Source organism: Seriola dumerili, unplaced genomic scaffold (genome assembly GCF_002260705.1).
Source record: "Seriola dumerili isolate Sdu_G_001 unplaced genomic scaffold, Sdu_1.0 BDQW01000149.1, whole genome shotgun sequence".
NCBI lineage: Eukaryota > Metazoa > Chordata > Actinopteri > Carangiformes > Carangidae > Seriola > Seriola dumerili.
In genome coordinates, this window is record NW_019174404.1 from 11382059 (window position 1) to 11396057 (window position 13999).

The following is a 13999-nucleotide window of genomic DNA, read 5'->3' on the forward strand; positions in this document are numbered from 1 at the left end:
GAAGATTCAAGTCTGTTTTATGTTGTTCACAGCTACAGTGCTGAGTCTTTATACAGTTTACATGTAGATTGATATGCACAGCATTAAGTGAAAAAAAAATTCAGTCATCTATACAAACACAGCAGCTAAGACAAAATATAATTTATATTATTCTAATTTGAGAAAGCAGGTAGACTTTTAGAAAATGACTTATGAATGTAAGCAGGCATCCCAAGACCAAACAGATGCTTTCAGTTGTCAATGTGGTGCAAAGCGGAGTTTATAACCTCATCACTCCTCATCTATTCATTCGTGTTGTGACCTCTCTCAGCTCCCATTCTCTCTTTTCCACATTAAACACACACGTATGTGTATGTGCCTCAACATGGATCTGTTATTTAATCTTTAGGCCCTGCTTTGAAGAGAATCCCTATGAAAACATCTTGTTTTATAACCTTCATTATTTTGTGCTAAAGTGTTGCATCCTCATATCATTAACGTATACTGCACTTGTTGACTGATCTACCGTTGTATACTCCAGTCCAGTAGGTGGCGTTAATGCACAAATTAACTGCCAAGCGCCAAAGAACAAGAAAAGGGAACGACTGCGTCCATGACGTTTGTGGTACCGGGAAATAGTGGCAGAGTGAGACCTCTTACTTTGCCTCCGCTAAACGGGCAGCTAGCCCTGGGGTCTGACAACCATCCACCGTATCAGCGTTTGGCTTATTTCCCCCCTTTCACCTCTCGCTCTGCAAGAAACCACAATGTTTGCCGTAAGAAATGCTCTCCGCCTCGGCTCCCGGTTATCCATCCCCGCAGTGGCGAGGAGAGGATGCGCCGGGGCTTCCGTCCCGGTGGACGATGTGGTGAACGGACTCACCGAAGACCAGATCCAGGTTAGCCATGTCGGCTAGCTAACAAGACACTCAAGGTTCACTTATCTGTGCAGATACCCTTGCGGTAGAAACAGTCCAAGAGTAGTCACATAAACAAAGATAAGTACAGGACGGTTTAATAAGTTTGACGGGCGGTTATGTAAGAGCGCAATGCTCATGGCGTGATGACATAACGTTAGCTAACAGATAAGAACACATTGGCATTAGCCGACCTAGCTCACCACCTAGAAAACACAGTTTTCGTACTCGACAGCTTCCTAATGTTAGTCCAAATTAATTTTGTTTCCTCTTATTGATCTGTTGAAGCAGGTGGAGCTAATATTTTTCCCGTCAAAAAACTTAACCAGCTTGAATTTGCTCTATTACTTACTACTACAACGGCTAGAATTACTGGCAAGGCGGTGAGAGGTCCATCTAAACATACTTTACATCAATGTTTATTCATTCAAAACAAGGTGACAGGGGTCAGTCATGTTCTGGCACCAAGTTCATGAGAGTGGACACTGACTGGGAGGGAGGAGCGCAGGGGGTGGAGTTCATATAAAAGATTTGATTGGCTGAAAGTGTCAGTCCTCCAGTCCTGCTCATTTATGATGTTGGACATATCTCTAATGTCATTTGACAGGTTTTTGTGTGATTGTGAAATACCTTAGCTCATTCACCTGCAACCCAGACAACAAATTTGTCTCCACTTCCTCTCAGATGAATAGCTGAGCTGTGTCTCCGTCTGCCTTGCAGGGGGAAAATAGGAACTAATGTCAGAGTCTGTTCTTTTTTCAGTGCTTAAATAAGTTGATAAGTTAATCTAAAGTCTGTTGCTCTTCTTGTGTCTTTTGCACAGCTCAGACAGACAGTTCGTAAATTCTGCGCAGAAAAGCTTGGACCTTATGCTGATGAGATCGACAAGACGAATGAATTCCCAGGGATGCGGGTGAGTTGAAACACTCAGTTGTAGGTGTACCTGCTGTCCCCTGACTGCGTGTCACAGTTCAGGAAATACCATCAAACAAACTACATTACCAAACATTGTCCTCACCCTGGCTGTGCTGCTGCCACAGTTAAATTTACCATGAAACATGGAGCAGGATGTCTGTATCGGTAACTTTTGGATTGTCTCTCCTCCAGGATTTTTGGAAAGATATGGGGGAAATGGGGCTCCTTGGGATCACTGCTCCAGGTATGAGGAAAACAATCAACAGTCAATCTACAGCATATGTAGATGCAGTCACAGTTACCTGCAGGGAACTGGAAAATTAGCAAAACAATTTTTTATGAGTTAATTATCCAGTAAGAAGCTTTTTCATGTTTATTTTTTTTAAACAAAGCATTGACTGGAAGCTGCTCTCTCTTTCTTTTATAGGTGTTTTAATATTAATTTACTCTGTACATCTCTTCCAGTGGAATATGGGGGCACAGGATTGGGCTACCTAGATCATGTCATTGTGATGGAAGAAATGTCACGAGTGACGGCAGCCATTGCTCTCAGTTATGGCGCCCACTCTAACCTTTGTGTCAACCAGATGGTACGCCATGCAAATGAAAAGCAGAAGGAGAAGTACATGCCAAAGGTCAGAGCCAAAACTGCTCATACTGTTGGAGAAAAAAAAAAAGCTGATGATGAAAAAAGAAAATTGATTTTAATTTTTCATTCTCCTCTGTGTCTTTCCTGTTGTCAGTTAATGACAGGAGAGCACATCGGAGCTCTGGCCATGAGTGAACCCAACGCCGGCTCAGATGTCGTATCCATGAAACTCAGAGCCAAGAAGAAAGGTAGGACACCAAAAACTGAATCACTCCTCTACATTAGTGCTGCAGGCTTAAGTTACAAAACATTGTGTTGAATCGTACAGTATATGAACATATCTGTATTCCTGCATGTGTGTAGGTATGTTCTCTGAGATTTATTAGCTCGCCATCAGATGCTCTGGTTTCTATGCTGCTGTGATGCTTCTATGATGCTGATTAAAATCATCAATTTTGCATTTCCTAAGAATTTTACTGAGTCAGGGTTTGACAAACACACTGCTGGCATTAAGCCCTTTTCTCACTGAATATTACATTTGCCAAGTGACTCAGACTGGCCAGCTAAAAGATAGAATCTGTTTAGAATTTAGACTGATACGTATTTAAGGTAACCTTCACCTCATGTCACATAACGTCACTGACAAGCTAAGTAGCCTGATAAGAGAACTTTTTAGGCTGTATACAGTGTAACTCTCATCTCCCCTTGATACATTTTCATTCTAGAGGTGGGTATTTAAGACATTTAACAAGTTTTTGGATGGCACACTGATGCATAGATAAGTTCTAGGTTTGGCTGATTCTAATCAGACGTTATCAGCAATTTGTATTTTCTCCAGAAAATCAGACTCAGTGATTCCCACATATCGCTGCGCTCAGTGGAGAGAGTGGGCTGAGTGTGAACCAAAATACCAGCAAAGTACAAAAATGGCATAAAGCACCTGCATGGCCCTAAGGCAATGAACACAAGGAATGCAAATATACAAATGTGACTTTCAAATTCCCTATGAACAGGAAAAGTGTCAATTAATTTGAGGCAATAAGATGTGAACAGAGAAGGCAGACAAACAGCACTGGTGGGCTGTAGACGACGTCAGTGTATGGAGCCTTTCATGTTTGTCAAAGAACATCATCAAAAAATAAACTTTAAGGTCATGTGTAGAAGGTGCACACATTCACTGAGGTGAAAATATGCTGCAGCTGTTTTGTGCTTCCTCAGTGAACGAGTGTATCACCTTGAACCTACCAGCTGACACAGAGAGAGGTGGAAATGATTGCGACATGTCAGCGTGGAATCAGCTGTAGGGTGTGATCCTTAGTGGCTGCGCCTTACTTCATGTCTTGTAAATACTGATTTTGAAGCCATTGTTGATTGTAAGGTAAATGATAGAGTAGTGCTGTGTGTTATGATCCCAGGACGAGAGAATTTATTGTTGAGCCGTCTGCAGCTGCGATGGCCTAAGACTCTTTATGAGAAGGTACCAATTAAATAACCAAAATCACAGGTCTGGGCTCAGGCCTTCTCGATGAGGAATATTTGTTAACTTTTTCGCACACAAGATGATGTAAAGGATAACCCTGCTGTTTAACTCCCTTTCCACTTTGTATGTTTTTTTTTTTAACAGGTGACTACTATATTCTGAATGGCAACAAGTTCTGGATCACAAATGGGCCAGATGCCGATGTCCTTATTGTTTATGCAAAGACAGATCCTGAGGCCCATCAAAGAGGCATCACAGCTTTCATTGTAGAAAAGGTAAATCCAGTCAAGTACAGATGTATTCTTCTCTGCGTCTTGCTTCACATGTAGCTGAGGGGATGTTATGGGTTTTCATGTTAATAGCAATTTAAAAGGTGTCTCTGTTTGTGGATGTATGTGTGCGTATTTTGTAGGGAATGCCGGGATTCTCTACAGCACAGAAGCTCGACAAACTCGGCATGAGGGGATCAAACACCTGCGAGCTGATCTTTGAAGACTGCAAAGTCCCAGGTGTGTGTTGAAGTGCTCTCTCCGCTATATGTTGACTTGAGTTGTAAAACAGCAGAATCCACAGACCGGTTTTTGTTTCGGCTCATTTCTTTGCACGTGTGCCACGTGATCCTCGAGTGACGTTGCTGTTTATTATTGTCCATTGATGATCAAACTTTTTTTCCTATTTGTTGTAGAGGAAAACATCCTTGGTCCATTGAACAAAGGCGTTTATGTGATGATGAGCGGCTTAGATCTGGAGAGGCTGGTGCTTGCATCTGGACCTATTGGGTAAGTTCATACCAGAACACACAAAATATAACATGTTGGGGGTAATTTCTGTGTTCTCACTTGGATTTATTTAACTAAGTAATTACTTTTTAATGTGACTGTTTGGCGTTGGAATATTTATACCTCGTTAACTCTGCCTCAGGTTTTTCTGAGGAAACAATTTGAATGCAAACACTGTCTGCTTGTTAAACCTTGTGGGTTTGAGTGCACGCCAAAAAAATGTAGTTTGCATATTTGTGTAGTTTATATTTACCTACATGAGCAAAGCAGTGCTTACATTTTATTGAAGCCTTTATAACTGGAAGTGTTGAGACATTGTTTAAAGAGAATAGAAAACATGATTGCTTTGTCCTCAGAAAGGCTTATGAAATACAATGTTTTGATATCAGAAACAGTAAGGCAATTTCAAAGATGTTCACAACAACCAACAACATTGCTGATCAAACTCACACCTCTGCCATAAAAAAAAAAAGCCACTTAGCACACTGAATCAGAGAACACACCGTGACACATCATTCACTTTTTTTGTTTTTAGCATCTTGTAATTTACTTTATGTGACTTGCTGTTAAATATCCGGATAAATGAGACTTGAATTGTTCATCAGATTTTAAAATAATTACTTTGCAGCATCATGCAGGCAGTTCTGGACTTTGCTGTCCCCTACCTACATGTGAGAGAAGCTTTCGGACAGAAGATCGGGCACTTTCAGGTTTGAGCTTTAGCCTTCACTTAAGACAAAGTCAGTTTGAAATTGGCAGCAAAGAATTTAAAAGTGTAGAAAAACTTGAGTGAAACTGACCTAATGTGTCATGCTCATCTGTTCAACAGCTGATGCAAGGCAAGATGGCCGACATGTACACCAGACTGAGCTCTTGTCGGCAGTATGTGTATAATGTTGCCCGGGCTTGTGACAAAGGACACTTCAGTGCAATGGTGAGAGGATTTCTAATCACTCATCTACACTGATATTCAGAAAAAATATTATTTAAAATGTGCTTTAAAAGTTAAACCTCTGGCAAGAAAATGTTAAAATATATTTGGAAAATACTGTATATCGATGCATTTGTGTGATGAGCAATTGTTCTTCTTTCACCTCTGTTACCTCTGTAAATGTTTCTAAAACGTCTTATATCTTGAAAGGTATTTCATAGGCTTGAAAAGGCGTCTTCAATGGTTTTAATGTCAAAATACTGCATATCATGTGGAAGATTTCCACCTGTGAAATTCAGTCAAAAGTTCAAAAAACACTGATGATTGTAATCTCAACTAATGATCTGAGGACTTGTGGGATATTTATTTCACGTTATGTCAGATTGTGGTTAGATATGTTTGACTGTTCATATTGTGATAAAATACAGTTTAATTTATCATACAATTTCCTCAGACTTCACTTGAAACCTAAGGAAGAATGAACGATTTATTCTTTTGTGAAGCTCTTTGCATAAGGCCGTCATTCCCTGAGTCAGCATCTTATTTTACTTTGTCCAAAGGTATTTTTCCCCAACCCTGCACACAGTGACTGTTGTTTGTGTTTTCGTTGCAGGATTGTGCTGGAGTGATCCTGTATTGTGCTGAGAATGCCACTCAGGTTGCTTTGGATGGTATTCAGTGTTTGGGTAAGTGCCAAGAAACTGAGGGGTTCAAATGAAAAATGAACCTTAAACTAGCATTGATTAGGAAAGGAAACATATTTCAGGTTGTAATGAACTTACAGTCAGTTACTGTCAGAAAAGTCTAATTTATGGACTTAAATTGAGGCATGAATTTAGTCTGGGATGTATGCCCAGTTTTTGGAATAAACCTATAAATTGGTCAGTGTGATAACCCTGTACTTTAATTGTGAACGGAGTCGTGGTGCCATTGTAATTGGTAGCGGTTTGATGTTAGCATCGTTGTCAGGAGCTGGGAGCAGGGCTCTACAGGTGCAGCTAATTTGGTTAATAAATGGCACACTGAGCAGCGAATGGCTGCAATGTGGATACAAGAGAGGAGGTTTACTGGACTACATAGTGTCAACATGGAGGGAACTGCCTCTTAAACCTCTACAATAATGGAGTGGTGGGAATTTAATGTATATAATACGGATGGATAGAAGCCAAGAGGTGTGGCTTAGTGGATGTATTGAATGAGGGTGTAAAGTAGAAAGAATGTCTTCCTGATTTAACTTTTGATAAGCTTCATTTTAATGCGAATGTTTGACTGATGTGCACTGATTTCTACACATCACAGGTTTTTGTAAATACCCTCATTTTGCATAGTTACAAAGAATTTGCCTCTTTACGTTCATGTTATATTCCCTGTTGCCATTTGCGCCTCATCCCAGGCTTTGATGAACCAAGTGTACATGACATATTATCTTGTTTTGCCCAGTAAATGCCTTCATTTTATAGCGTTTTGTTAACAGAATGTAAGAATTTATGCAAACAAATGAACATGTCAAGTTAAGGGGGTGAAGGATTCTGTTTGATGTTTTTTGCTTTTTGTAATGCTGTGCTTTTTGCCTAATTTAGAAATTTTCTTAAACTTTCAAACAGATTCACATAATACAGTTAATTGTAGTGCAAAAGCAATCTATTTTGTATCGACATAGGATTTGTTAATAAAATTATACTTCAGGGATAAAATACACATTGGTTATCGAGCCATGCATACGGATATACATATTGTTGTCATACAGTTTGAGTAGAATCTGACAAGGTAATGAAAACAATGTAATCTCTAAAGCACTTTGAGGCAAACTGAGGGAACATTTTGTACCTTGTGCAAGCAAATCAATAATTTGATATGTTGACAAAGCTTTTATTCATACAGGCATGGCTGCTGTGAGACTGCACACTAACTTTAACCTATGTGTCACTTGTCAACAGGTGGGAACGGCTACATCAACGACTACCCTATGGGACGATTTCTACGTGATGCAAAGCTGTATGAAATCGGCGCGGGCACAAGTGAAGTTCGTCGGCTCATCATCGGACGAGCTTTCAACGCCATGTTCAAATAAGCTGAACTGGGCGAACGCTGAGGGAACGATTCGCCATGGATGAACACAGTTACTCACTCCCGGGGCCTTATACTGAATGAGTTGTTGCTGCTGTTAGGTTGTTGTGGGTTTTCAGAATCAGTCTCACCTGGTACTAATTCATACACAATACAAATGAAATCACAGAGTGTTGACAGTGATGTTACAAGCTGCCTGACAAAACAAATTAAATGTTGATTTAGTGTGTGAAGTGGCCTTCATGTCATGTAATTTTTTTTTATATAAATATACTAGGTTACTGTAGTCTCAGTTAGTTATTTAATAACCACTGAAATGCCAATAAAACAATGACTTAATTATTGATCCCTATAAACAGGCAGTACCACAGATTTTCTGCTCGTGATGAAATTGAATTTGAAAATCTATATAATAATATGGCTGTGCATCAGTGAAGTTTTTATTATCATCATTATTATATGATTTTAACAGTTTCTTGAGGCCCATCCACTAGATGAAAACTGATTTTGTGTTGTCTTGAACAGTCCTACTAATGCTCCAAAACTGCTGCTGCCGTGATCTCAAGGGTTGTAAGAACAAGTGGATTGTGAATACTGTATCATGCATTATGTAAGGAAATTGGCAAATAGATGCCAGAGGCTCAGTGTCACTCCAGGACACTCAAGCAGGTCATTGTTGCTGTTTATAAAACCTGACAACACACAGAAATAACTTTCTCTAACCATTTCACCTCATGATCACTACAGCTAATAGGAAAAAAAAGTCTTTAAATGTGAGGAGTTTTTCATTGTAACTTGGCTGCGAATCAAATCTTCATAAACTCCCTTTCACAATTTGAAATGTTTGATCATTAAGAAGGAACAGCTGATGTCTGTGAGCACTCTGTTGAATTAGCATTAGAAACCCTGTTTGTTCATTTTTAGAGCAAACATATTCCACTGTTGTATACTGTGTAAATCAGTCCCATTGGAGAAACCTTCTGTCTTGTCTTCTCTCTGAAGTGTCAGTATGTAGCTGTACAGTATGAAAATGTATGAAATATATACTAGTTCCGTTTGCAGGAAATAAAAATTAAACCTTTTTTATTTCTGAACTGCAATTTTTGACAGTTTTTATATACTTCCTGAAGGATCACAAGTAATGTCCCATGTGCATACTTATTTTAAAGTGCTTTATAAAAATTTCGTATTCAGTATCTCAGCCTCTGCTGATGGATGTCATGACCATCCAGCCAACAGCTGTCGAGACATCCAACATGGTAGCAGTTGCAGAAAGTCAGAGGATCACCAAAGTCATTAGGCGTCATTATATGGGACCCATGAATGTCTGCAAAGTTTCACGACGATCCAGCAGATGCTGATCTATACTGTATCACAGGATGAGTGAAAACACTCACCTGCTTTTGGCACTACAGGAAAAGTTAGGGGATCACCATTGTCAATAGGATTCATCCTCTGAGGGCAATAAATATCTGTTCAAATTTCATGCGAATCCATTAAAGAGCTGTTGAGATATTTCAGTCTGGGCCAAAGTGATGGATCAAGTAACTCACTGACCCACCAGCATTGCCATCCACTGAGTCATGGAATTAGCATGGCTAAAAACAGTTGAATTGTCCTGACTATGCAAAAAGACAGCCCTCTGTGAAATGACAAATAATATAATGAAGACACAGCAATTTCTTCTAATTTTCTGAGAAGTTTATTTTTATCTAAGGGAAAGAGGAAAGAGAAAGTTTTTTTTTCATGAATACCCCTGTTTCTGGTCTGAGTTAAAAAGACAAAACAAAAAAACTATTACGAAAATTATAAAATACAATTTAGAGACATTTTAAAACATTCTCTTCTTTAAAACTCTTCTTCCATGAATGAATATGCATCATAATCCCCGCACTCTTATCCCTCACTCACTAACCTGCTGCTGAAACATCTCCATCACCTGTTAAGATGATGGATCCTCAGCTTATTTCCTCCAATCCATCTACTGTTGTTTCATCTCTGTCACACACTCTGACTCAGACTGATTGATGTGCAGAAGATTGTTTGGTTGGACTTTGATGCTGCTCCGCTGTGTGATAAAAAAAAAGAAAAGAAAGAAAGATGAGGGATTAACAGTATTCTGAGTTTGTTGTTTCATTTCTTAACCCTCCAGTGGAGATGAAAGAGTGGCATTTCAGATCTGAAGACACTCATGAGCTCTCTGCAGAAAGATGTAAAAGACACTGTGTCTGCTCTCTTGACTGTAATCAGAGGTGACTGTGCTTGTCCTGATTTACTTCGGAAGTATCTTATGATAAAGAAAGAATTAAAAAGACAGAGAAAAACACAAAACAAAACATACACTTTTCTATTGTCCCTATGTATCCACTGAACATAGAGCTCATTGTTTCTAGGAAAGCCAGAGGGGAGACTGTAGTTCAGACAATGACTGAACTATCCCACTGCATTTGAATAATACATGGGTCTGTTTCAGGGAGGATTTTCCCTTTACAGGAAATAAGTCTGGTTTAAACATTCATATCTTTATCACACTGAGGTAACTGCTTAAGTTGACTGAGAAGGAATGTATATCTATCTATCTGTCTATCTATCTATCTATCTATCTATCTATCTATCTATCTATCTATCTATCTATCTATCTATCTATCTATCTATCTATCTATCTATCTATTGTATATTATATAACAATTAATATTGTTGTATACCTAATCATAATTTCATGCAAACATAATTATGCAAATACACACAATACAAAAAGAGGTCACTGTAAATGTGCCTTTAATGATATTTACAAAGCCTAATGTCCAAATATTAGCTAAAGCTACCCTTGAAATTTACAAAAGTAGCAGCTAATGCTGGCCTTCTAATGCCCAAACTTTTGAACTTTAGCAGCTAATGCTAGCCTTATAATGTATGATTTATGTTAGTGACACTGCAATGCTTAGCTTCATGCTAGCCTTGTTTACTATAAGTTTAATGATAACAGTTAGCAGCTAATGTTACTGTAAAGCTTAATGCTAGTCTTATAACGTCCAAAGCTTAGTAGTTATGCTACCCATGTAATATTCAGATGTTAGGAAGAGATTAAGCGATCTATGTAATTGGTCAGAAGGGTCGCAGCTAACGCTACTTACACTCATGCTTTGTTTAGCCAGATTTCCATCTTAATCTTAAGCACAGCAAAAACTTTGTATGACAGGATTGTTTGTGGTTAACATTGTGTTTTGTAACAGTTACCATCATTATTTTTTTGTTAAATAAGTACAGTTCTACTAGACCTCATTGGTTAAATAGACTGTATATAAAGGTTTAACCTGAGCACCAACCACTCCATGGACTCCAGCAGTTCTAGAGGGGGGGCAGTCAAACACTTCCCTGATTTATGCTGTTGCTTATGTCATCAATGATGTCCCAGGTTGTACCATGATGATCATGATTATGTTCTACATAAAATGATATATCAAGATATTATAATTAATGGCCAGTTTAGCAGCTAAGGTTACTGACATTTTTTCAAATTGCTGTCGTTTTTTTTAATGTCACAAACACCTTCAACTCCTATCGTCTCTCCGGCTAAACTGAAAGTGTCAGTGGCAGGACAAGATCGAGCGATGAGACATGCTGGGGCTGAAATAATGTGTCAGCTACAGACAGATAGATGGATCCTTCCTTTTGCTGGTGGTCTGTTAACCTCCAGAGGCCACTTTTGGAGATGTCAGTTTTGTCTGTTTGCACTTGTGCAGGTGGCACAGTAGTCTCTTTTCGCCCGCACGGAGAGTGAGAGCCTCGGCTGGGACTCCAGCTCGTGATCGCAGAAAATGTCACACAAGCAGCTTCTGTTCCAGTCAAGTTTGAGGCTCGACTCCGCTGCTGAGTTTGTGTGTTTTTTTAATGTAACCTCACTATTAACTTTTTAGTAGGCAACGTTGACAGGTAAAGTATCTTTCACTTTTTATTTCATAAAAATATACATTTTTTTATAGCCAGAATTAGCACCTAATGGGACTTTCACTTAATATTGACCTACCATGAAATCCTGTCCACCATGTGTCTTCCAAATCTCTGAATGCAAGATGGGTCCAGACATTTCAACAATGGCCAAGCAGGATAATGAATGACTGAACGAGCAGCTGGGTCAAAGTAACCCAACCAGCTGTTCAGCTGCAAATGAACACCTTAAAACCCCCTTTCACACAGCATGAGCAACCCATTCATAGTACCCCAAACAACCCAGAATTATGAACCAGCATGGTTGACCCAACCGTGTGTTCATATACCAATTTTCAGACTAAGACCATGAGATGCAAGTTGAAAGCTCCAGGTAGTGACACAAGAAAACAGATGCTATGAGTTAGATAGTCTGAATATCTGTATTATGGGAGGTGTGGGCTTATCTTTTTCAGTCATTGCTATACTTTCTTTTTGACAATGATACATTATTTTGTGTGTATGTGTGATCACTTGTGCACATTAATGTTTTCTTCTGTTATTTATTTTAACTTAAAGACCGAAATGGAGTCCAATCAATCAACCAATCGATATCCAAGCAAAAGAAGCAAGTTTAAAACGATCGAACAGACTTGAGGAGTGTCCCTCTTTTTACTGCTTCTGTTCTTTGACATAATGCAAAATCTCAAATTTATCTGTTTACATTTCACAAGACCTCAGATGATCTGGGAAACAGTCAATCAAACTATTTCTGCCAATTTCCTCCTTTGAATTGGCAGGTGGCTCGTTCTTCCATCAAAAACACAACGACAAGATGAAGGAAGATAGTTTAGTGATGATGTTGCACCTGTGGCGCAGCAGTCAGTTTATACAGACGCCATCACATTTCTTTTTTGGTGTGTCTTATAACTTAAGTTATATAATGTCAAATACATATTATGGATCTAATGTTACACTTAAGCATACTAATAAAGGGTTTCCAAGTCGTTGATAACAACTTTCTAAAGTGGTGCCTATCAGTAATAAGTGATTATGATGTAAAATTAAACCAACCTCTGGGTCGTGAGTCCACATCTCAGTGAAGGAAACTGTTGTGTAACCTCTGGCTGTATGGCTCTTTATTAAGCAGGAAGGACTCCTCCCTTTAGGGGAGAGGTGCAAACTGAATGCCTTATTGTCAAGTGAAGGTTTCCTGCTTCACAATAAGAATCAAGTCTGAAGTTGATAAATGTTTCTTGGATGCTGTGTAACCTTCTTTCACTAATGCATTTATCAACAGCTAATTTAACTTCATTTAACTACATCCTTGATGGATTAAACCTCTTTATTAATGACTAATTAAAATATGTAAATAGGGACCCGATGTCTTGTTATTAAGCGAGAAACCCATAAGGCTTTTTTAAAATTTGGACTACCAACATTTATGTCAACATTTTTACAAAATGGAAAGGATGAACACCAACCAAAGGTATTGTCCGCAACCTGGCAACAGCAAAGATGATCTTCTTGATGGGTTATAACTGATCTATGAAGCATTAGTAAAGAATTACATTTTCAATATTTATTTTCAATTCATAACCTCTGTTAAAGGGTGTCTTATTATTAAGTGGAGCTGTGATGATTAATATCCTTTTTGAAGTCTGCATTGTATAACAGGTGAGGAGAGGGTGGAACTTGCAGTATGTTTTTTCAGTCTCTGTCTGCAGATTAAATGTTAATGTATGCAAACATGTGTTATATCAGCAGCTGTCTGAGATTAGTGTGGGTTTCAATCATGTAATGTGTCTGTCAGATGAGTTCTTAGGTTGCAGTGGTCTCTAATTCACACACAGAAAAACCATGATCATTTTCCCTTTGGTTTTTCATATTCCATGATTTCTGTAATTTATTTTAATTTATTTTATTTTAATTTCGCTTAGTTCAGTATAGTTTAGTTTAGTTTGGGGAATCTGATGACCACTCTCTCTGCATATAGACTACTGAACCAAACAAACCCATAATGACAGAAATCTCAGGTTCCACCACATAAAATAACACTGAAAAATTAAAGTCTCATTAAATAGACAACAAACTCCTGCCCATCAGTGCTCCAGGAGGCACTATGCAGTCACATGTCGGAGCAGGTTTTGGTTATGAGCCAGAGCTGACAACCCACAGATCCTTCATTCAGTCCTGAGCAGCAGAGAGACCAGCTCTTTCACTCTCTGCTGCCAGGGTTAATACAAGTGTCAAAAGAACGGGGCTTAAAAGACATTAACTAGGTGAAAGCCATCTGTCAGCCACAGCGGGGCTGCCGGGGGGTGGACGGTGACATGTGGACGGCGCGTCCGTGGCCCTTTAAGAAACTCCATGTTTTCGCTACATGATGCGTCAACATAAAAAGCGGATGATGCT

At 39.0% G+C, this 13999-nt stretch overlaps 1 protein-coding gene across 1 annotated transcript; it reads left to right on the plus strand.

Annotated features, from left to right (window-relative positions):
* Positions 1-608: 608 nt before the first annotated feature.
* ivd (isovaleryl-CoA dehydrogenase) lies at positions 609-8743 on the plus strand. The gene is made up of 12 exons (XM_022751318.1): positions 609-878; positions 1720-1809; positions 2004-2055; positions 2277-2446; positions 2555-2648; positions 4025-4155; positions 4293-4389; positions 4566-4659; positions 5288-5369; positions 5489-5593; positions 6204-6276; positions 7528-8743. Exons 1-12 carry the CDS (start codon positions 747-749, stop codon positions 7659-7661), a joined length of 1254 nt encoding a protein of 417 aa, XP_022607039.1. The 5' UTR covers positions 609-746; the 3' UTR covers positions 7662-8743.
* Positions 8744-13999: the final 5256 nt, after the last annotated feature.